The 25,489-nt window shown below is 37.4% G+C and overlaps 1 protein-coding gene across 3 annotated transcripts in view; it reads left to right on the plus strand.

Annotated features, from left to right (window-relative positions):
* The window catches only part of cacnb1 (calcium channel, voltage-dependent, beta 1 subunit), a 67,718-nt gene that overhangs the window by 10,239 nt on the left and 31,990 nt on the right, over window positions 1-25,489 (plus strand). For all 3 annotated transcript variants that reach the window (XM_030142010.1, XM_030142011.1, XM_030142012.1), the window contains exon 2: window positions 8,451-8,537. In XM_030142010.1, the coding sequence (XP_029997870.1) occupies window positions 8,451-8,537 (87 nt within the window). The remainder of the gene's footprint in view (window positions 1-8,450; window positions 8,538-25,489) is intronic.

Below are 25,489 nucleotides of genomic sequence, written 5' to 3' on the forward strand. Positions count from 1 at the left end.
GGAGCAGCCAACAGTGATGTCATTTCTATCTTTCTGTTTATTCTCCTGCTCCATATTTGATTCCACATTTGAGTCATGCAGACTAAATGCCTATGTTTTTTCTTGTGTATCATGAGTTCAGACTTGGGCATATTGCACTTTACATCTCATCTCATCAGCAGCAGTCAATCACAAAACACTAGATACATGATTTTGCTGCGAGACTGATCTCATAAAATTCTGTAGTATATCGCACCAGTTCTTATGGTATTTGGTGTGCTATGTGTATGCACTTTCGACCTTTCGTTATGTTATGCAACACCATTTGATCGTGAGTCAATTTACGCCAAGATCTCCGGTTCACATAACCCTAACTGCTATCCCTAACCTTTAACCGTAACCCTAACCCAAGCCCTAACCCTAACTGCTAACCCTAACCGCTAGCCATAACCCTAACCGCTAACTGTAACCCTTACTGCTAACCCTAGCCCTTGCCCTAACCCTAACCGCTATCCGTAATCCTAACCCTAGCCCAAACCCTAACCACTGACCATAACCCTAACCATAACCCTAGCCCTAACCGCTAAGTATAACGATAATCCTAACCGTAACCCTAAACGCTAACCCTAACCACTAACCCTAGCCATAACCGCTGACTATAACCGTAACCCTAACCGTAACCCTAACCGCTAACCCTAGCCCTAACCGCTAACCCTAACCCCTAACCATATCCGTAACCCTAACCGCTAACCCTAACTATAACCCTAACCACTAACCGCTAACCCTAGCCCTAACCATCAGTGTGTGGTATTTGACACGGCGTGAGCAAACATGCGGAAAGCTTATAATGCGTACTGACAATGCAGTAATAAAAAGTGTCATGTGTATTTATGCGAGTCATGATATCACGTTGTTGTTGCTGCTGTTGTTTTAGATGGACAGGTACCAGATGTGTTGTTGTTTCATCTGTTCACACTGGATGCCTCTTATCGGCTGTGTGTTTTTATGTTTGGTCGAACAGGTCATGTTTGTTTAAAGGCAGATGGGACGACGTCACACATCTGAAAGCCTTGGTCTGTCCAGTGTCACATGAAGAGACAGAGATAAGAAAATACTGAGTGGAGACACTATCAGTGTCAGCAGGTTTTGAACCCATCACCTCTGCTCACTTAGGAAATTATCAATCACATTCAGTAAAATGTTATTTATATAGCGTCAAATCATAACAAAAGTTATCTCATGACACTTTGCATTTAGAGTTGGTTTTATAACAGACTCTTAATCCAGTTTATAGTTTGGCTTAAGAGTCTTTGATTTAATTGGGGAAAGAGGGGAAATGGGGGGTGGGGGGGCAGATGGATGGAAACTGCTCTACAACTGTTGCTAGTGTAATTATCAATAGCTAGAACAAGTGTCTATAACTGTTAATACTACTACTCCAAATACAAGTACTAACAGTGGATATACTACTATTGCAGCTGTTATACAAACCTCTACCATCTATGGAACTATATAACAAACACTATCACAACTGTATGGATAAATGAGTGATGACAAGCTAGTTATTGTGAGTTAGATTTATTAGCTTTTGCAGAATTTAATTAAAGAAAATAATGTTGATAGAATAGCGTAGCGCAAATAAAGTCATATATAATACACAATATAAAGGTCATACACTAATAATTCATTGGACCACCTTTACTTTTGACTATGAGACAGATTTGCCACTTATTTAATGTCACAATAAATATCACAACATTTATTTCCACCCAGAGTTGTATTTTTTTTTTTTTTTGTCAAGATCTTGTATGGATGATGGAAAGTCAGGCCACTGTGTAAAGACTTCTCCATCAGTTTCAGGTTTGGACTCTATGGTGTCCAATTGAATGTGTGAAAATTATTTCTCGTGTTTCTGATCCTGTTGAATCCTGGGGTTGTCGTCTTGGAATACGCCTGTGTCATCAGCAAAGAAAAAAATCGATTATGTTCATTCAGTATATTTACTTATAGAGTGTTTGGACCCTTAACATTGCTGAACTTAGACCTGATCAACTGTAGGCACTAGGCATGATGGGTAATCACTTTATCTGCCTTTCTTCTTATCCTCATGTGTCCACCATTCTGGAACAGGGTCAATCTGGACTCATCAGACCACATGACCTTTTTCAATTCAAACAGTTCAATCTTTAGGCTTCCTTGTGAACTGTTGGTTGTTTAAGAAATGAGAAGCTACTCACTGCATCAGTTAGAGTCAAAGGACATGTTGCAGCTAAAACATATGAATCACTGCAGTAATTATCCAATAGGGAGGATCTGATCTATTTACTTTTTTGTGGCTGGGCTACGGTGGCCCAGAAGTGTCAGTGCATTACTGTAAATCTTCATAAACCTGTAATGGGTTTGTTCTTTCTTTCCAATTTTAAATGCATTATGTTAAAGTACAAATAAGGATTGATTTCCAATTTTAAGTGTGTATAAGTGCTAAGTGAATATCCCAAAGCCAAAACAGGACCTTTTAGTTCTTAATGTGTTCTTAATAGAGTCAAACTCTATAATTGCCTTTCACAAACTGTTTTATGATTCGCTTATTTGAATATAAAATGCTGAGATGTTTATATTTTACAGATCAACTCCCAGTTCTTGCAAATGTCTACAAATATTAGAGACATTTTTTCCATATATTTGCTGACACCCTTTTCACAGCCTCAGTATTCTGCTACTGTAATATTACTGGTCAGTTATTTCTTTTCATCTCTTGGTATAGTAGATGTTGTACAGCTAGGATGAAACCAAAATAAAATGTTATATTAAGACTGTTTTTAGGCAAGATTATAGTTGTCTACACTAAATCTGAGGTTGATTTATCAATATAGAGCTCACTCGGTTACTCTTAAATTTAGCATTTTCTGAGATTTTCCACTAGTTTGGCTCAGTGTCCCACATCACATGATAGGGAGTTCTTCAGTGGGCAGGTGTAGAAAGACGCTGAGGACCGAGGAACCCTCAGAAGAATCCTTTGGACGTATTCTGCATTCTGGAAGCATTTATTGGAACAAGCTTGTGAGAACAGATTGCTCTATACGAGAGATTACTCCCTGAATCTAGTTCTGAATGCATCTCCCATTGAACGTTATGTCCTCTTGAGAGCCAGCAATGCATTTTTGTCCTCTGTAGAGGACAAGAGTTTCAAAGCTTTACTTAAAAAAACAAAAAACGCCGTCCACTGCAAAGGACATTCCATCAACCCAAACATCCACTGCCAACCAAAAATGTCTACTGATCTAAACTGTTGATCCACTAGTCCTATCTATACATATAAATAATTGGTGTAAAATGCAGTTTGTCACCTTTTCATAGTCATCAGATATGACCAGTTTGGATGTTCAGAAGCTCCATAGTCAACGTGGAAACACCGTCATCTTCAATAACATTGATTCACCAGTAAAATCCATGGAGTTAGATCAATGACAGTGGATGGAGACACAGGATTTATGTTCAGTTAATGCTATATTTTGCCAAAAAAAATCCCCTTTTCTTCAGTTTTTTCTGTTTTGATACAATAACCTTTGACTTTGCTCTGAGCTTTTATGGACATCTTCATAACCACTCAATTAAACAGGAAAATAGATGATTTTCACTGGAAAAAATGCAAAATTCAGAGAATAAAATTATAATAAATGGTGATAAATCACTTAGGAAAGGTTAAATAGAGAGAAAATTTCATTTGGGAACAGCCACAAAAGTCAAACTGGGTCCTTATGGGTTAAAATAAAAAAAAAAAAGTATCTGGAAAAACTGTAGCATTGTACTGTTTCCATTCAAGACAATTATTTAACCCATAAAGACCCAAACATCCACCACTGACTGAAACCATTTCCTGATTTAAATGTTTAATACCTGTTGATCCACTTATCCTATCAATACATGCAGTTTGTCATTTTTTCATGGTCATCAGATATGACCCATTTGGACGTTCAGAGGCTCTGTAGTGAACATGGAAACACCGTCATCTTCTACAACATTGATTCACCAGTAAAACCCATGGAGCTTGATAAATGACAGTGGATGGAGATTTTTGTTTTTATGTTTAGTTAATGATATTTTTGCAGAAAAAAATAACTTTTCCTCAGTTTTTTTTCTGATTTGATATAATATCATTTAAATTTAGTCTGAGCTTTAATCAACATCTACATGATCAGTGAATGAAATATAGGAAAATACACGATTTACACTGATAATAAGAGAATATTACAACAAATGGTGACAAATCACTTTAAAAAAACGGTTAGATTTAGAGAAAAAAATATTTGTGAACTGCCATAGAGGTATCACTGGGTCTTTTTGGGTTAATGTAAAAAAAAAAAAAAAAAAAAAAAAAAGACAGAACATTTACGTTCCTGGGTCTCAGGAGCATTAAGTACAAATATTAGATATATGACTATGTCTCTGTGTGATTGGCCATTTGGGGTAAATCCACCTATACTTTTGTTGTGTGTTGAAGGACAACATAGTAACTGACACAAATATGCACCCTTCTAATGGGGACAGAAGGAGGTAGTTTAGGAAAAATGTGTCTATGAAGCAGATCCAGACAGAGGTTAGAATACCAGGCAAAGTGTGCAGGCCATACAACCTCAGAAATTCAGAACTAAGACATGGATCAAACCATGACTTATGTTCAACACATCAGTACAGGCACAGAAACCATTCTGGCTCACCCAGCCTGTGATCTGCATGATTATACTTCATGATCATAACATGTACTGGCACTCTTGGAACCTGGACAAAGATGGGCCAAGAAGTAGTATCTGGTGGTACCTGGTGGTCCCTGCTGTCATGTAGTAGAAATGCCAAAAAGCTGCTGAGTCGAAGCGAGATAAGATTACACAGACAATGGAAGAGCATCAAATGTTATAAGCAACTGTTGGTGTTAGAACTGTGTGATATGGCCAAAAATTTCCATTTGGATTTTTTTGATGTTAAGGATGACTTACAAGTTTAATCGATTTATTTTGGCTGCATAAAGTGAACACAAAACACGATTCAGAAATGCCCTATCTCTACTAAAACTAAAGTAAATGTCAAATTCATAGTTAACAACAACTTCAAATGTCTTAAATAAGTGCAATTTCAACAACCCAGTTCATCATTTACACATATACATACATTACAACTTACAGACACACAGTGGATCCACAAATGCACAAAAATTTAGTAACAGGCTGATTATTCCCTGTTCATATTTGCAAATATCTATTCAGATTATTCACATTTTTTGAGAAGATAGTTTGGAAATATTAACATTTACTTGAGATCGAAATGGTCTGTATGTGAAACCTGAACTAAAATGATTTTGACACCCTTGATTTTTTATTATCTTCAGTGTAATTTTTGCATTTTACAAACTCATCCCAGGGGGTGGATTGGACCCTTTGGTCAGCCAGATTTGGCCATATGTCTGACATATACATACACACACACAGACACACACACACACACACACACACACACACACACACACACACACACATATATATATATATATATATATATATATACTATTTGGTATTATTACTAGCTGTGATGAACTTTCTATCCCATTCCATTTTGATTATGCAGAAAAATGCATTTATTCAACAGTATATTGATGGGGTAAAAGTCAATAAAAATGTAAATGTAATTTATAGATGTGGGACCTGGGGAGCTAAAGAACCCCTGATGTATAAAACCAACTGTTAAAATAACTAAGTATCAGGTCATACATTTCATTCTAACTTTTTATACTTTGTCTTTTTTATAATAAATGCCAAGGACAACTTACAGTTAAGTATAGCTCACTCATGATCCATCACCTCACACGTACACAGCTTCATTTTTGTCGTACGCTATCATTCTGCTGTGACTCAATCGATGCAGCCTCCTGAAATGGAAAGGTTTTCCAGCGCTGGATAAAATGCAATCTGCTGTAGGTTATTGTTAGAACAAACCTTTCAAGACAAGTCTGAGATAGAGTTTATTCACACAATAGATTCAGTTTTTTGCCCTTATTCCACAAAAGACAATTTTCCTATTAAGCTGTTGACAAGGCTAATGTAATTTAATATTCCACTAATATTCTCATTTACATGCAGGCGTGCAGACTCTGATCAACATAAAATGCTCCATACAGTGTCCTTCAGCTATGCCCTTTAAATATTCCCTCATGTTTTATTCCTTCAACCACCTTCTTAAAAAGGTCGATGTGGCAGTGTTAACTCATATCCAAAAACCTGTTGGTTTCCAAATCTATGGTGATGTTTAGAAGAAGGAGTTTTCTCCTCCTGAGGGGACGTGTGTGTTTTTCTTTCAGGTATTCATCTCTACATCATCCTGAAAAAAAGATGGTTTGTTGGTCTGAAGATGCTGTTTATATAGAATTGGGTATTGTTAGAAAAATGTCAATATCAGTGCTAATATCGATGACAATTTCCCATCTTTACTTGTTTACCTGTTTCAGCTTGTTTGTTCATTGATCTCAAAACTGTTGAGCTACTTATATTTTAGATTCAGTGTTAAATAGGGATGCATTGATTTCAAAATTCTTGGCTTATATGATGTTAAAAATGGCCATTTTATCGATAACCAGTTCCCAAAGTAATGTTATTCTCTGTTTTTTTTGTTGTTGTTGTTTATCCTCCAGCTGTACCAAGGAAATCTGCATTACACAGATAAATTGATTAATTTAACTGTTTTAAAGACATTCATTACATTATGTTTGAATGAGAACAAACTGAACCATAAAATGTATGAAAAAACCGGATGCAATAGATAGATATCAGCCACTGTCAACGCTGATATGGATGTTCAGCCAAGAAATAACTATTAAAACTAACTAATTAAAATCTAAACAGTTTTTTTGTGTAAATAAACTCATAAAACCCTAATAATATCTGTGTATCCCACATGTTTTAATGGTAAAAAGCTCCAAACTTTTTTTTTCACTTATTACTTTATTTGATAGACAGTGCCTATTAAAGAAAACGCCAGAAGAGTTAGAGTTCAACCAACAGATTTTCATCTTTATTAATAAAACTTGACAAACAAAAATATCCTAAAATACTGTACAGTGTAAGTGGTATCAGTCAATACTATATACACTAAATGGACAAAAATATTGGGACACATTGCTTCTATAGCGTATAGGACCTCCCATACCTGTTGATTTGAAATATTATGATAAAATGTAACAATAATAATAAGAAGAAGAATGTTTATTTGTAGAGCACCTTTCAAACAAAGTACAAAATGCTTTACAAAATACATAATGATAAAACATGGCAATGTGAATGAAAGAGTCATAAAAATCCACTAAATACCAGGGCTAACAGCCAATATAAAGAAGCTAAACCAGGTGTAAGATGATTATATCTCTTTGTTCTGGTTAACAGTTGTGCAGCTGATTTCTGGAGAAGACAAATGACTAAATCAGTACTCAAGCATGTGTGATTATAAAGCTGAGTTAAAGAGACCAGATGTTTACTTGTGTTTTGTGCATTTGTAGATCCACTGTGAACTGTAAAACACACTTTATAAATGGTGGGTTGAGGCATATTGATAAAATTCCACTTTTTTTTGTTAGGAAGTTTCAGGTTGTTTATGGCTATTCGTGTTATTCACATTTTTTTTTTTTTTTTGTAAGTATAGTTTGTTGTAAACATTTTCATTATGTAATGTTACTTTTTTCCCTGCAAAATAATGAGAGACATTTGGAATTTTCACCATTTTAGGTTATTATGTACCACTTGAGATCATTGAACTAAACTGTGTGACTACTCAAGTATAAGATGGTCTTTTTACTCTTAAACAGGGGGCATCTGGAGTTGAATCAGAGACCTCTTGATCTGCAGTCAAATGCTTTACCACTGAGCTATACCCCGTTACAGAGTTGTAATGCAATGATCCCCATGTGGTTTAATTTGGTAAATTGTTAAACAGTCTCTATAAGTGGCTTCACATGTACAAACATTATGTGAATGTGTATTTCTGAGCTTTATTGTAACCGGCAGTTCTCGCTTTACACACTGGGAGAACACAGCCAGCCTCCTGATTGTTAACAAATGCAATTACTCTGCTTTGTGTAACCATGGCGATTTGGGCTCGTAATGCAATGTGTGGCCTCTGCCCAACCCGGATAGGCCATTTACCAGGGGTCTGCCAATCAGATTACAGGGTCCCAGTTTGCATCAAAACATGAAAAATGACGAATCATAGAGGCTGTTAATGGACACAGTAGTATGGGACCAGGAAGCGTGGTTTCTGCTGGACTTCCTCTCCGGTTTAGTCAGAGGCTTTTATAAATGTTAATGCCTCGTATGCCCCTGGAAACGAGGTTTTCCAAGAAATGTTATTGTGCAGTGATACAATCAAAGTTTTCTTGCATTTCTCATTCCTTTTTCTTTTGTGTCTCTGCACTCCAACCTTGTTTTCTTCAGGGAAAGTACGGCAAGAGGAAGAGCCGGTTTAAGCGCTCAGATGGAAGCACCTCCTCCGACACCACCTCCAACAGCTTTGTCCGACAGGTAACGTTTCACACTTAATCCTCTCTGCAGACCACTAATCCAGGTGATAGGCTGGGCCTCATCTTTTTTATTTAAAGAACAATCTAAAGGCAAGTTAATGAATTTGAACCCAGGACTAGAATTCATTTGTCCTTAATAATAACATTTGCATCCCACAAAATCAGTTGTATCTCACAGGTTCTGTTTTTGCTAGAATTAGTGGTTTGATTGTTCTTTTGAATCAAGCATACTTAGTTATAAAGTTGGAAGTAAGTGCAAATATAAAACTATCAGTAGTCCATAGCATCATTTGCAGACATGTTGTATATTTTGTGCACAGCCTGCGAGTGATCCCCAAAACAGGAGTGAAGTTTACATTCATGACCTTAAAATGGGATAGTTAACAATATTACGTAACATTACTACAAGTCATAAACCTCTGACTATTTCAAATAATAGTTTTTCCTCCAAATATCTGGTTTTCTTTCAAATACAGCAGATATTTCCAATAGTTTTCTCCAAAACTTGCTTCACTTTTTGGTTTCACGAGGTGCGACAAAAAAGAAACGAGACTGTGGCAACCATGCTCATGACTCAATGCCTACTGGCTAACCACTTATTTCACTGTGTTGCGCAATTTCTCGCCAATAGTCTGCTATGATATTGTTCACTTATCTTACTCCGTTCTTCTGTTTCAGGCTTTTGTGTAACATAGTGCTGTTAGGCCTTGTCACGCAAGTTTTGTGAAGCACAGTGATAATAAACATGGAGCAAAGAGTTAATTTGAAATTCCTTGTTAAGTTGGGGAGGAGCCCAAGATCAAGATCATGCTGATCAAACATTGACACGGTGCTCCTTCCGGTCATCCGACAAAACCTTGGACACCATCTTGGCACACACCTTTGGCCTCCCCAGCTCCTCCACCAAGATGGTACGCACTGACTCCCTGTTCAGGCTGAGCTGTTCCGTCATCATCCTCACTGTCAATCTGCGATCACTTTGCACCAGCGGTTTCACTCTCTCAATGTTCTCATCTGTCTTCGTCTTGGAAGGCCGTCCTGACTTGGGGTCATCATCCACCCACTCGTGGCCTCTCTTGAAGCGTTTGTGCCACTTGAAGACTAGCGACCACAATATTGAATCTTCTCCGTAAGCCTCACAGAGAAGTTTGAGACACTGTTGGGCTCCTCACCAACTTAACAAGGAATTTCAAATTAAATCTTTGCTCTTTGTTTGTTATCACTGTGCTACACAGAAGTTGAGTGATGAGACCAAACAGCACAATGTTACACAAAAGCCTGAAACAGAAGAACGGATTTAGATAAGTGAATAATATTATAGCAGACTATTGGCAAGAAGTTGCGCAACACCATGAAATAAGCGGTCATGAGAATGGCTTCCACAGTCTCATTTCTTTTTTGTCACACCTTGTATGTATATTAAAAGTTGTGTCTTTTGCTATTCCGTTCGATATCCATCTTGTCTGTTTGCTTTCAGTTGGTTTGAACTTTATGGTGATTAAGTTTTTCTATATATGTTATTGATGTAAGGTGCCATTTTCTAAAAGTATCTTTCTCTGCTAACATTAAGATGTACCACTTATTGGTTTTTTAGAGGCCAAGAGGATAGGGCACCCTCCTCCTCTACATTTTGCCTCTTCTTTAACTGAGTAATTTGATTTAAAATGTACAAATATTTTTGATTTCTAGACATTTAACCTAATTTATTCCACATAGCTGATGTTTTTTAATGACAGACTAAAAGCTATTGCACTTTCAGTCGACTCAATGGATTGGACAAGGAGTATTTTTGCCATTATTTGTATAATTATGTTTTTATCCAGTTTTCTTTTAATCATATATTTATTTTCCAAACCACTTAATCTTCTGGAGGGTCACAGGGCATAGCCTGGATGTGTTGCCAATTCCATATGTACATGAATTAAAACCTATTCTTCTTAAGCTCTGATGCAGTTATAGTCTGATAATCATCTCCTTTGGGACTGATTTACACTCAGTACTAAGTACAGCTTGTGTTGTTTATTTTTATATTTAACAGTTTTGTTTATTTATTTACATCCAGTAACAGACTTATTTCCGCTGGATGATGTGATGGTTAGGATACCTCTATGTTTCTGTTTTGTTTTGTTTTTTTAATGTTTTGATCCATAAGCCTCTGTTTGTTTGCCTTTCTTTGTTTTTAGTTAACTTTATGAGAAATGCCGCTGGGAACTCCCGTCTTTAAAGATCTTGTCAAAACATTCACTTTTAATCAGTCATTTTGCCTAAAGGCTTAATAAGTTTTGTGCTGGAGTTTGTAATTTGTAGAGTTTAACACCAATATCTGTATTCTTTAAATGTACAGTATGTCAGTTTACTTGTAAAATTACCAAGTAAACACGAGGTTCATAATTATGAGTAAGTGTACACAGTTGTGTTGTAGTCAAGAGTGCCACCAAGTCATGACCAAGACCAAGACAGGGTGAGACCGGTCTAGATAAGAACAGTTTTATACACTGATATGGAGTTAGGAGTGAGAAACCTGTTACCAATGAGCAGCAGAATGAGGAGCTTGTGGAAAGACCAATCAGGATTTGGCTAAATGTTTTCCACCTTAAAGTTTAAACCCTGGGCCATTTGTTTCTAGTCTTAACGTAATATATAGCAATGATTAGCCAGTAACAGAAGCTTCATTCATATAAATCCAAGTTAGGATCAGAAAAACAGCAAAGGTAAGACGCAATTCATTATCATTGCTTCATAATGCAACCTTTACTTTTGATCTTCTTTGTCTTTCAGTGAATTTTAGCAGTAGAGAAATAATACTTGTACTATTGGATCTACTTAGTGTTAGCTTAGCACTGCTAAGCTAAGTTTGCTAAGTTTGTCTCATTGGTCTGATGTTTTATTAAATTATTCATGTCATACGCTGGTCTAAGACAGTTAGTTTATTTTAAATATTTGCCCATTTACATGTTTGTTGTTTGGACTGTGTCCTGTTTCCTGACTTTTTGGTTTTGTTGAGCTTTTAGCTGATGTTCTTCTAGTTTTGTGGATGTATAGCATGTGTATATCACTATAAGCATCATGTAACATTACCATGACAACATAGGCAACTGAGGAGATTCTCCAGATACTCCAGAAATATTGGAATCACACCTCAGTAATTATGTTAATAAGTAAATCAGAAAAAAAATCTTAAAATAAAACTCAGCTGTGCTCAAGACCAAGACATGATCAAGACCTTCTTGGAAGTCCAAACCAATCTCAAATGCTCTAATGCTAGCACACAGGAGTGGCTTTCTTAAGCTAAAAGAAACCATCTCTTCAAGGTGTGTCCTTGTTTTGTTTCAGCTGGATCATATTTCACCAGCTGCTGCTCTTTGCAGATTTTTCCTCCATGTCTGAGAAAACTAAAGCCTGTTGTTTCTGTCTGTCTCAGCCCACATACTCTACTGTATCTCACACTTTGAAATGGCTTTGATAGCACCGCAGTAACAACAGTAAACCCCCTGCGACTACAGCGACACACACCTGTGGAGTGAAAGACAGTAAGGGGGCTCTTGCAGTGATCATCTATCCCCTCTCCTTCTGACCCCCCCGCCCCCATGTGTAAACGCATTGATCGGTTTGTCAGGGGTGTTTAGTAAAACCTGCCACTCATCAAGCAGCAGACACTCATTTTCCTGTTGAGACTTGGTCAAGAATACATCTGTATTTCCTCTGGGGAGTTTCAGAGGCGGGGTTAAGGTTTGGCGCTCCTTGTCTGGTCGTGACATTTCTCAAAGCCACGCTGTGTCACACTTAAATGAGTCCCCCTTTTCCATCTGACCTCTTCGTTTATGAGAGGAAATGATTTGTCCTGTGCTGAATGACATTTACCTGTTCAGTCCTGGCGTTTCTGAAGAAAAAAAAACAAAAAAAACAAAAAGAAAAAAATCCCTTGGTGGTGAAGACAGTGAGTCTCCTGTGGTTTCTAAAGGTTAGCCTCATCCTCACATCCCACTGTCTTGTCCTTGGCATGGAGAACGACCACGTGCAGGGGGTGTTCGTAATCACTCACACTGTAAAAGGAATTCATTACCCACAGTAAGGATGATTTAATGCTTCCTGAGAAAAATATCCTCCCCTGTCTCATGCTGTTGCACAGAATTTCACTCATCTAGGCCAGCAATGGAAGTAAAAATGCCTCACATAATCCAAAAATTGATTTAGAAACTCAGTCCCTTCATGTTTTCAGTATTTATAAATCTTTCTGCACATTAGGATTGAATAAACAGGCTTAGGTTATATAAAAAAAAAAAAAGGCATACAGGCTTCTTATACATACATATAGCCTATTTTTGCCTCTGCTTGAACAACTCAAAGCACAGCCCTGTATAGGCTTTACAGTCTCACACACACCTACGCAAGTGCACACTCACCACATACACAAATACACGAGAGCCACAATCAGCCAACGGTGGAGCTGGCTGGTACACTCGGCCTGGTTTCCGTGGCAACCGGGCCACTGAATCTCCCTCTGTGTGCAGGCACAGTGGGATGGAGAGGCGAAGGAGAGGATGTTAAGATGGGTTTGTGTTTGTGCGTGCGTGTGTTCGTGAGTGGGTGCTGCCTACGTGTTGGTTTATACGTCGAGTTCAACAAAACACTCCGTCTTCAGGTGTGCAGAGACGAGCGAAGTCTGTCTGCCGCGGCGTGGAATCAGCAACATGTCTGCTCCTGTTCCAGATGATCAATGGAAAATGTCTTGGTTAGAGATTTTTTTGGGGGGGGATTGCAGATATTTAAAACACTTAAGCAGTTGGGTCTTTTGCAATTAGCAGAAAGGAAACACACAAACATCCACATCATGGCAGTGTTATAACATAAGCGTGAAATCAGAAGTACTGTGATGATGAACATGTAACAGCTGCTTCCCAGTTTAGTGTCTGAAGGACCCGGCTTTGTGGTCTGAGTCCTTCAGGTCCTGAAGGCCGAGCTCAACCTACTCCTCTTCTAAATGACATGGTCTAGACGACAAAGAACACAACTGACGGTACGTCCAGTCTCCTGGCAACTAATGAAGAAAAAGGTCACCCTGGATGTGTTGCTTGATACATATGTTTATTTATATAGCCTAACAGATGTGAGATTTAGTGGAGAGATGCGTAGCAATGTCAATATTAGGCTGAAGTTCCATTTATTAAGAATCAAAATGAAAAATACTGTGGAGGGGAAGAAAAGTAGACGAGAAGCTTCCCATAGAGCCTTGAGGTTATTCATAAATTTAGAAAATGTAAGAAGGAATCTAATGTTCCACTTTTCTATATCTATGTGGTATATCGTTTTAGCAAAAAATAAAAATTAATCAAGCTGTGTTTTTAGTTCTTGTAGCCAGAACACACTGTATTAAAAGAGGGATTTTAATTAAATTTTTTCCCATATCACCCAGCTCTACCATCAATCAGAATGCTGCATAATAGCATGAAAAGCAGTTAAAGTTGATCAGTATTTCCTGTCAGTCAGTACTATATTGTCTAATTACAGATTTTAACCATCACTCAGTTAAACTCAGTGAACTGCCTCCATGGTGGAGTCTGTGGGGATGAGTTGAGTGTCTCTTAATGCATGTGGAGTCAGGCTGTTAAATATAAGATAGACTAATTAGGCCAAAATTATATCTATTATTGAAAATTCTGCTTGATTTGTATCATCTAAAGCAGGGGCATCAAACTCATTTTTAGTTCAGGGGCCACATACAGCCCAATATAGACTAATATATAATCCCAAATGGGCCAGATCAGTAAAACATTAGCACACTAACCCATAAATAATAATTCTGAATGTTGTTCTTTGTTTCAATGTTAATAATATTATGTCTCAGCTTCTCATTTACACGTGTGCGTGACATTTTACAGATCTCAGTGACACAAAGACACAAAACACTTAGTAACATGCATAATATAATCAAAATTACACTACTTTTTCTTTAAAAATTCATGGTTGTTGAAGTAATTGTACTTTTTTTACACTAAAACAAAAAAAGTGAAAAATTTGGAGTTGTCATCATTTATAGCTTATTATGCTATTATTTTACCTCTCTGATCCACTTGAGATCACATTGGTTTGTATGTGGCCCCTGAACTAAAATGAGCTTAACTTGATTGTTAATATCTTCAGTGTAATTTTTGTATTTCATAAATTCATCCCACGAGACAGATTGAACCCTTTGGAGGGTCGGTTTCAGCTTGCAGGCCGCATGTTTGACACCTCTGTCTTCGAGTAAGTGTGCATGTCGATTGAGAAAGATAAATTTCTCTAAGTCTCGAAAAATGTTCCAAATTCTGCTCAATAACACTTCAAATTGGTAAGATGCATCCTCATGAAAAACCATATGTAAGCTTAATTTGGACCTCTTGGTGGGGCAGTTTGGGCCCACAAGCCGTATATTTGACACCCCTGATCTAGAGCCATCTTTTGTTTCACATTTCCTGCATCACATTGTCCTGGGTTTTCCATGTGTGATGGGTTTACTTGGTTTAGATGCTGGAGAAACATGCAGAGCTCTCATCAGCCCAGGCATGTGATTCCCAGAAGCCCCAGTTGCTGCTGTGTGTGACTGCATGAGGAGGCAGCTGGTGGCTCTGTTAGCAGCTCTCCATTTTGTCAAACCCCAGCTGACCAGGCTGTCATCAGCTAGCAATGTGGGTAAGAAAAAGACAGTTACGTCCGCGGAAAAGCCCATGACACCATGGTGTCAGAGGTCGCCCTCTAGTGGACAAATCAGGAATGTGTCACACACCCCCTTAAAAGTAATTACTGTATCAGGCTCCTTTAACTGTTTGAACAGCACCTCCAAACCTGAGTCCTGCTTTAATCCTGCATGCTCGCAATGCAAAATATGTACTGAACAGCTTATGCTTTCAGTGTTTTGCACTTAATAATTACATTTCTGATTTTTTGGACTGCTTTATATTCACTAGGTACATGAATTTTTAACAGTAAGTATTGAGCATTTACTTTAAAGGCCTGAATAGTCAAGCGCCAGTTGCTTCAAAGCGTTACCGCCCAGATCATTGCTCTTCATGTCCTCAATTTACTGCCGTTGCATTGAACCACTAGCCCCCTACCTCCCCTCCACCACCACCACCACCTTGCTGCTGTTTTTACCCTCCCCTCATATCCATATTAATCCTGCGTCTGATACCCTCTTTCCGGCAGATAGACAAACAGACAGAGTAACAAAGCAAAAGAGCGAGGGGTTGGGAATAATGAGATCAGAACAGAGGACAGGAGGAATGGAGCAAAAGAGAGGAAAGGGGGGGGGTGAGGAGGGGAGGGGGGTTTCCCTGGGCACTGCCCCAGCCTTCTCTCACGTCAGTCAGGGCATTGAATGGCTGACGGCTGCATACCAAGCCTCCTTCTGGGTCTCAGTGTGTTCACGACCCTGTTTCTGCCTGGCCAGGGCTAAATATATTTCCCCAGTTTGCAAATGTAGCACAAGTCCTGCAACCCGACCCCCAGCCAGCTCCAGCTCCCTTCCTCTACACAAGGTTCACGTTCCTCCGGGTTGTGTAGCAGGGGGGTGGGCGTGTGTGTGTGTGTGTGTGTGTGTGTGTGTGAAGGGGTTGGAGGTTAAGGGAGCGCTCGCCTATTCTCACACATGCGACACTCTTTTCTGGCTTTCTCTCTTATCTCACACACATACACACACACACACACACACAAGCACGAACACACACTCATGTAACACTCATGCACTTGTCACACTAACAGACGGATACTCACACTAGTTGTCACACACATATACACACGGTACTCTGTCTGTGGACTCTGGCGTTGCCCCCTTGGTTTGCCGTGGTGTGGCGAGCGTGGCAAACGAGGTATGGAGAGGACTGAGAGGATTCAGAGGCCCGTCATGGTAAGAAGGATCTGGATTTTGCTTTGCCCGACTGGAACTAGAAGAATGCGTTTGTCTGTATCAGGTTTGAGTTGTAGAAATGTAGTAAAAGCACTGCCGGCCTTGAGTAATAACTGGAAAATCTAACTTGTTGCTCATGTGCTGATAGCGCTGCACCTCCTGGTCTACGTCTTTCTCTGCTCCCCCTCTTCTCCTGCCTTGCGATTCCATTTTGGGCCGGGCCACAGCTGCTGGAAAGGCGCTGTGTTTTTAATTAGACTTCCAGTCCCACCGGTCGCCTCCACTGCTATGTGCACTGCCTGCCCCAGCGCCGTGGCCTTTTTGGGGGGCTTTTATCACCGCAAGTGCCCCTGTTTGAGTCAGGCCTGGGCGTAGACTTGTTGCATGATTATTAGCATTTTTTTTGGAAGTTTAATAGTTAGTTTAAGCCTCAAAAACAGTCACCAGGGATAAAAGCAACTACTTAACTAAAATGTTTAATAAATTCTGAACCACTAATCTTATCAGTATGTTGAAATAATTCAGGTGTTATTCAGTTTCTCATATTTTCAACAGTATCAGATGTGATCCATTTGGACTTTCAGAGGCTCTATATTGAACATCTTTTTCTGTAACTTTAATCCACCAATGAAACCCATATAGTTTGACAATTAGATGTTTATTTTTACATTCAATTATAGTCACTTTTTCTTCAGTTTTCTGCTTTAATATGATAATAACCTTTGAATTTATGAACACCTACATGAAATATCATAAAATACCTGTTTTCTTTGACTAACAATGCAAAATACAGAGGATAAGATCGTGATAAATGGTGATAAATCACTCAGGAAAGGTTAAATGTAGAGGAAAATTCATTTGGAAGTCGGCACAAAATTAGTTCTAGGCCTTAAAGTATTGACAACTGCAGGGATCATGTGATTACAAATAAATAATGCCTTTTACTACTCACTGGGACTGTTTTCATGTAACTGACTTTACCCCGTCCCACGAGAGTATTAATTTAATATTTCCCCCTGCCTTCCCCTTCTCCAAGCAACAGTACTTTATTCCGATCCCTACTGTTTATATGAGTAAATATGCTTAACTATTTTAATTTGTACCCATGTGTGTATTTTTATATTTTTGTAATTATAGTTTTATAGTTTTTAGAATCTACAGGCTTCATCTAAAGAAAAGTTTGCCACACAGCAGCAAAAACAATGTAAAGAATATTGAATCTTTGCAGTATTTTAGCTTTATATGCATGTAAAATAACTAGAACTTAAGATATGCTACCTAAAAAAGATAAATAGATAAATAAAGCTAAAATATTCTTTAAAACCTTTAACAGTGTATTTATTGTCGTGACTTTAAGACCAGATTAAAAAAAAAAGAAAATTCTTTGCAGTGTTTCCCAAACTGAAACGTAATTTATAAGAATATTTGTAATGAGATGAAATGCATTAGTGGTTGGTACTGATAATAACACATTAAAAGTCATGTTATGTACAGGTATTTGTAAAAGATATAACAAAAGACGTTAGAAGAACAAGAAGTTCACAATATAAAGATGCAACAAGACAAAAACAAACCTATTCTCTGATGTATTCTTATTCATATCTTTATTAGCTTTATTTAATCTAAGAATATATTTAGGTGAAGGCCTCATTTATTGTGTAATCGAGAAAACACAGGTGTTACTGGTTGTAAAAACAGTTAATTATGGAAACAGTAAAAACTGAAAAAAACAGAACCTAAAAGGAATTATACTCAGAACATGGGTAATCAATGGTGACAAAAGTAAAAACTAGCAATAAGTGACAAATCAGTGAAACATAAAACCAAATAAAATATGAATTAGTGGAAACAAGAGCAGTTATTATTAAAATATAGTGAAATTAAACATTTGAATGTGCCTTAAAGATACAAATGATGCCATCATAAGCCTTTTCTGCACAGTAAGTAAAACTAAAACTTCCACATTAGTAATTTTGTAATAGTTTGAGCTTAGAATAAAAGCATGAAAAAATTATTAACTGCAGTATAATATTAAAGCCCTATTCATGTACATATGATCACATTTAATGTCAGTGCGTTTTCCCTTCAGAGTCCCCTTGTTTGTAAAAATGGGGATTTCTAGTGAGTTCGGTCCATGACTCATCTTTCTAGTCCTCACCCTGGTCCTGGTGATACTGCGTTCGTCCAGTCGGTTGCCATGACGCTGCTGCTGCTGCTGCTGCTGTGACAGGAAGGGAAAAAAAAATGAATATTGCCATTTACAGCCACTGGCCCTGACTTTCAGACAGGAAATCAGTCCAATGTGATTCCTCTGTTTGTGTATCTATGCTGTACGAGACACCTTTTCCCCTCCAATCTCGCTTTTATCTGCATTTTTCTGGTCCTGTACCGATCCTTTGAGTTAATCTCTATCCCGATGTGATGTGAATACTCAGTGGATCTCAGTCTCGACTGTTAATGCATTCAGTTTGTCTCTCAGATGAGATGTTATGTTGTGGTGACCGGGGTCCTAAAAGAAACTGAGATAAAGCAAATATGAAAAGGATATTTAATGTTGTAGCCTTGCCTCCTTATTTTTATTTTTTTTGTGTAATTTCCACTTGAAGAGAACTGATAAGTATGAAGGTATTTTTATCTGTTTAATTATCAGGGCAGGGGTTTGCAGCATGTGTTAGCACTCAGATAGTTATCACTTCTTAGTCATGACACCTGCTGCTGTTGCTGTTCTCTGTGAGATCCAAATCTTTGACCTGTCATCTCACAGAAAGCACAGCATCGATCATTTCCTGGACATTTTAACAACATGCAATCGGAACGAAACTGCAGCAGTGTCAATGCTAAACAGATATGTTGCCTGTCGTGAGCGTCTGAGTCGACTCCAGAGGCAAAATCTACGCCGCTGCATCCAACCAACAACTCATTTCCAATTTCCCTTTCTATTGAAACCATTTACAAAGAAACCAGGGCATCAGAAGAAACAATGTTAACTCATTTCCTTGCTGCAGGCTGACTCTTTTCAACTCTCATTATTCAAAGCGTGTCTTTTGCCGTCCCGCCCTCGCTTCTTATTCTATTACCCCCTCCTTCCCTACATGCCCTCCACCCCCTCTCATTTTTTTTTTTTTTTCAGTATCAGTGCTGAGGATGTTTAACTGTGGAAGCCACTGCTCACAATCAGTTCATTTTTGTCCTCATGACTAACTCTCATGTCTCGCACCTTCTTGGAGGTGTTTTCGGAAACCAGTCTAGACGCTTTTTGTATGAAAAAAAAACAATCATTTGAGCAAAAAATATCAGCATTTCCGCTCCAAAATCAGGCTGTGATGTTTTGTTTTGATGTTGATGTTGATGTTATTCTCCATTCTCTACTGGCATCGCTAATCCACATGCTTCAACAAAATAGCTCATTGATCACCTACTAAAAAAAGCTTTTATGCAATTTCCCGCTGCTGATATCCCTCCAGGGTATTTTATTCACTATCGATCCCTATATCTTGGTCTTTATCCCCGTCCTGATGCAGTTCTCGCTGGCTGCCTGTAATAAGCTGCGGAGTTGGTTACTATGACACTGCTGGGGTCTCTCGTCGGGTGCCGCCAATAGGAACGCGGCTCCAACATCAGGTGGCCTGTAGCTATTTTCAACAGGAGCTGTATGTGAAGTGAAGCAAGCAACTAAATTAGAGACACAACCCATTGACATGAGAGAAGAAGAAGAAGAAGATGAGGAGGAGGAGGAGAGGGAAGGAGTGTCAGGAATGAAAAGGAGAAAGATTGTCAGGCTTTATCAACTTGTGGATAAAGAGGAAAAGGTTGAAATCAGTCACTGTTTTATCTTAACCCTCGTTCAACTGCGATATTTGGTGATGTCGGCGATGGGAAGAAACATGCACTTCAAATATTATTTAAAGTGCTGCAACTGTCTTAAAATCAGTGGATCACAGGGCTGCGACTAATAATCACTTCATTTCTTGAATAACCTGTCATTTATTTTCTTGAATAAGTGATTAGTTGTTGTTTAAAATGTCAGAAAAAAGAGGATAATGTTAAGCAGTGTTTCCCAAAGCCCACGGTGATTTCTCAAATGCATGTCTTTTGTCATTCATCACCCAAAAGATGATAATGATAAACTTTATTTTTCGAACACAAGAAAGAAGAAAATCATTCAGGGGAACAAAAGGGAAAGAAAAAAGTATAGATTTGAACAGAATAAGCCAAAACCGTATAAAATGCCCAAAATAAAATGTACAAGTTTTTCAATTTAGCACTTTGTGTTCAAGATGGAGTAGGAAGAGGCTGAATTCATCTTGTCCCAAACCAGTTTTATGTTACTTAACTAATCAACGTGAGAATATAGTACACAAATTTGAAAGAAAACAATCTAAAGCAGACTTATAAGGCCCTTACCATCAGCAACTGTTCTTTTTCTTTATTACATATCTGGAAAATAAGATTTTTATTTATCTTTGTAAATTGAATTACTTATTATTGCTCAGTTTTTTCCATACCATTCCACAAAACCACCCCACATCATGAAATGCACATCTTTTTAAGTTTTTTCTTGCAAAATGTTGCTTCATATTTAGTGTCCCTCTATAGTTACTGTCATAGAGTAAGAAAGAAATTTGAAAATAGAATAGAAAGATTTTAAAAGATTCAGAAAATGGAACACATGGAAACATCATCATCTGCAAGACTGATTCAACAATTAAACCCCCATGTAGTTTGACAAATACAATTATTGATGTGTTTTGCTGAAAATGTCAGTTTTTCTTTAGTTTTCTGATTTAATACAATAATATCCTTTGATCAACATTTATTTTTTTCTAATATCTATATGGCCACTAAAGGAAATATAGTAAAACATTGAGAAAAATATTGATGAGGGTTTCCCAAAGATTTCCCAAATGTATGTCTTGATTCATTCATCACCCAAAAGTAGCCTATTTAGTTTACTGTCATTGAGGAAGAAATAAACCCGTAAATTTTAATATCTTGAAAGCTAGAATCAGAAAACTTTGTCTCAAAAAATACACTTCAGAAACAAAGTGAAAGTAAAATGTTCCTCTATGCAACTGTAAAGTCACATTTATTTTAGTGGTTTTCATTCTAAGTTGATGCTGAACAAAAGCCACAAAATAGTACGGCCACTGGTACTGCTTTTCTGTTTACACATACTTATAACATGGAAGGCTGGGAAATGTTGCATCAGTTGATCATAATAATTAGAACAGTAAATGCCAAATCATTATTCCTTTGGAGTTTAAAGGTATTTTATGTAGTAATGATATTCCAAACAGTAGGGGGAAATCACGTACCAGAACACATTTAGTGACCAAAAACCTCCAATGAAATCAACACCATGTATCCACAGACTGTATCACTCACTGAAAAAAGTATAAAGATCATTGTGTACACATATCTGTGTTACGTTATCATCAAGTTTTCTTCTTCAAATTAAAACTAATAGTTGATTATTTTTACAACCACTTAAAATAACACTGCGTCTCATAATCTTCACATAATGCATCCTCTGATAGTTTACATTATAGCTCTGTTAGCTTTGCTCTGCCACAGTACACAGTAAAACCACAAATCACTTCTGTTTTCTGTACGGTTTGTGTTATCAGAAGCTGCACTAAAAGTTTGTTTGGAATCATTCAAACATGGTCAGAACTGTCGCAGTTTAGTCCATTATTTAGTCCAATCCAATATTTTGGCATCTGTGACCAAACTTCAGAGTTCTTAATTCTAAAAAAATAAAGAAAATTGAAGTTTTTTAATAAATTAATGTGAAAATACTACATTCAGACCCTTCAAAGGCAGTTGAAATTCATGTTTATGGACAGATCATGACAAACAGGTACAACATTCAAAACTACTCTGAGGAAAAAGTGTACGTATGTGAGTAAATGAATTAAAATAAGTGTTTTAGACGATGATGAAAACAAAAATCAACTCTAAGGACTATTATAATGAGATTAATTATGACAGTCTAATCATTTGATCTTATTTAAGTTTTTATCCAACAGCAATAAGACTGCTAAACAAAAGTTGAGGGGGTGAAGTGAAATAATGGAATGTGCAATAATAGGTGTAATAGTGACCCCTCAATTGTGCAATATTTCTTTTTTTAATCTTTACTAACAATTGATTTATTTATTTTAGTGCAGTTTTTAATATTTTATCATATATATGGGTTGTTTTTAGTTGGTGTTTTTTGGATTCTTTTTCTCTGTTTTTATTTCATGCTGTGCATTTTGCTATTTCGTTCTTTAAGAGCGTCTGGGATGTTTTTATTGAATGACAATTAATAAATCTGAATCTGAATCTATTTGCATCCCTGCAGTAAATAGTAGTGTAATAGTCGTGTGATGCCTCAATCATTCTGTCACCTGTAATCCAAATTACTGTCAATAATCATACATGAGATATGGTAGAAATCACACTTTAAGGCCACATATTCTGTATAAATAACCCTCCCAGCCCTGGATTCACATGTATTGACTTTTATATCCATGCGCATCCATCCGTCCATCTATCCGTCTTCTGTCTCCCCGCCTGTCGTTTTCATTCTCTGGGTGTGTGTGACGTGAATCAGCTGGATGAGTGGTTCAGACACACAACCGTTTGTCCACACACAACCGCAGACGCACACTCAGAGTCACCACCTATCCCTCCCACTCTCCATATTTTGCTGCATCACTGACTCGTTGTAACAAGACGGCTGGTCCCAGGTTATTCCACACGTCATTTCGGCTCCTTTCTGAAAAGATTCCCGTGGGTTCTCCCCGTCAGCGAGTGTTAACCTTGTCTTAGTCGGTGCGCCGTGTTGGGATGCACCTGTACGGTTTAGGAGATGAGTCAGAGCTGGTAAGTGGGTGGTTGTTATTGTCCTCATTAGGAGGTATGCCACTCACAGCATCGTTTCACCTACTTGAGCGAGATGTGGGCGCTCCGCTGTGAGTGTTTGAGTAAATGAAACAGGAAGTAGGGATGGCATGTGGATGCCCGAGGACACGAGGAGTAGCCAGGCATTGTCGTGACAACAGGGAGTGTCTGCACTTGTTTGCTGTTGCCAAGGTACAAAGCGCCTCGGTACGACAGGTGGCTGAGCTAGAATCAACATTAGTGTTTGTCGTTTCATTTCACATCTAACAGAGATGCACCGATGTAATCAAAGGTTTAGAGGAGCATTAATCACAGGTAAACGCATGTGGATTTGCTGAAACTGAACCCAGTTTCTCTCCTGGTGTATTCATGTCTTCTCTAAAATGTGGGATAGTTTTAACCATTAAAGATATTGAATTATTTTTGGTGCAACTTTTGAATGAATTTTTTCCTCTGCATTTTTTATTTTATTTTATTTTATTTATTTGTTTTATCCTTTATTTATTAACCAGGAAAAAGCTAATTAAAATTAAAAATCTCTTTTTCAACAGTGTCCTGGCCAAGACAGCTGCAGCAGAAGTGACACAATATACAAATCACAGCCATACATTAAATCTTACGTACATCATACATCCATACTAAAAATATACATAAAACACAATAAAAGTCAGTTCTAAAACCACATATAAATCACTATACTAAGAACATACATATAAAACCCCATCAATTTAACCTTTCCTAAGTGATTAATGTAATATTATTGTCTGATTTTGGCATTTTTCAGTGAAAAACAGGCAAAAAAGGTCAGAGTAAATGAAAGGTTATTATATGAGAATAGAGGAAACAGGAAAAAGAGACTTTTTTGCAAAATACATCACTACGTGAACGTAAAATCAATTTCCAACCACTGTTATTTGTCAAACTACATGGATTTTATTGGTGAATCAATGTTGCAGAAGATAATGGTGTTTTCAAGTTCACTGCAGAGCCTCTGAACGTCCAAATGGTCATATCTGATTACAATAAAAAAGCTGAGAAACTGCATTTTACTCAGATTATCTCAATGTATTGCTAGGATCAGCAGTTCAGAAGTTATTAAACATTTTTGATAAGTAGATGCTCTGTGTCATTGGGTGTTTAGTTCTTTGAGGGTTTTAAGGGAGTTAAAAAAAAAAAAAAGTAAAATGTGGAATGAAACGATAGATTTCCCAATGGGTCATATCTGATGACAAACTGCATTTTAACTGAATTATTTACATGTAGTGGTAGGATTAATGGAACAAAAGTCATCGAAGCTTTTTGGTATCATTAAAAAAATACAGTTTCTCTCTTGTAGATGGTGAAGGTGATCATTTTGTTTGTTTCTACATGTTTTGGCAATATAAGTTTAGTAAAGTTCTTTTTTTATTTTTAGATGTGTCCTTGTGATATATTTATGTGCATTTTGGAAAATAATATTATAAAAGGTTGACAGAAACAGCTTTCATCAAGATTTTTTGGCATGTAACAAACGGCAGCTTTGTATTCCTTTCTCACACCTGTATTCTTGTCTACACTGTTGCCGTAAAGTTGGAATAATTTTGTTTTCAGACACATTCCTCTTTTTTACTCCAATTATTATTATTCCCAGGATGTAATGATAACATACTGAGTCCTACACTTTATATATCAAGAATAAATCATATTGTCACAAACATGTCATGAGAAGAGGTACAAATATTTTATTCCAATTTTATGGGCAAGTTCTGTTTTTCTGTTCTGTATCAGATTTTTAGGCATATTTTCAAGACCTAACCTCAGAAAAAGTTTATGGAAAACAACAAAATTGCGAAAAACACAATATGTCTTATCAGAACAGTGTTAATTTACTGGTAACACCTTTTCTGAATAAGTTCTAAGAAGGGATTATTGAACTTATGCTTTAAGAAAAAGAAGAAGAAACTCCAAGCTTTTCTGTCTTGTAGATGTCCAAGACGATCAGTTTTGTTTGTTTGTTTCTTCTCCTTCAAGATTTTTTGGCAGGTGGTTAGTAACTGCTGTGTTCTTCTCCATACCAAACAGCCCATTTTATTCTTTCCAAACTCATGTATTTGCTTTTTTTTTTTTTCTTTTTTTTGCAACATTTGAGATGTTTCCTTCAGCATCTCCACAGTCATATGGACTGTGACAGAACAGCATGTTTA

This window comes from Sphaeramia orbicularis, chromosome 8, assembly GCF_902148855.1.
Source record: "Sphaeramia orbicularis chromosome 8, fSphaOr1.1, whole genome shotgun sequence".
Taxonomy (NCBI): Eukaryota; Metazoa; Chordata; class Actinopteri; order Kurtiformes; family Apogonidae; genus Sphaeramia; species Sphaeramia orbicularis.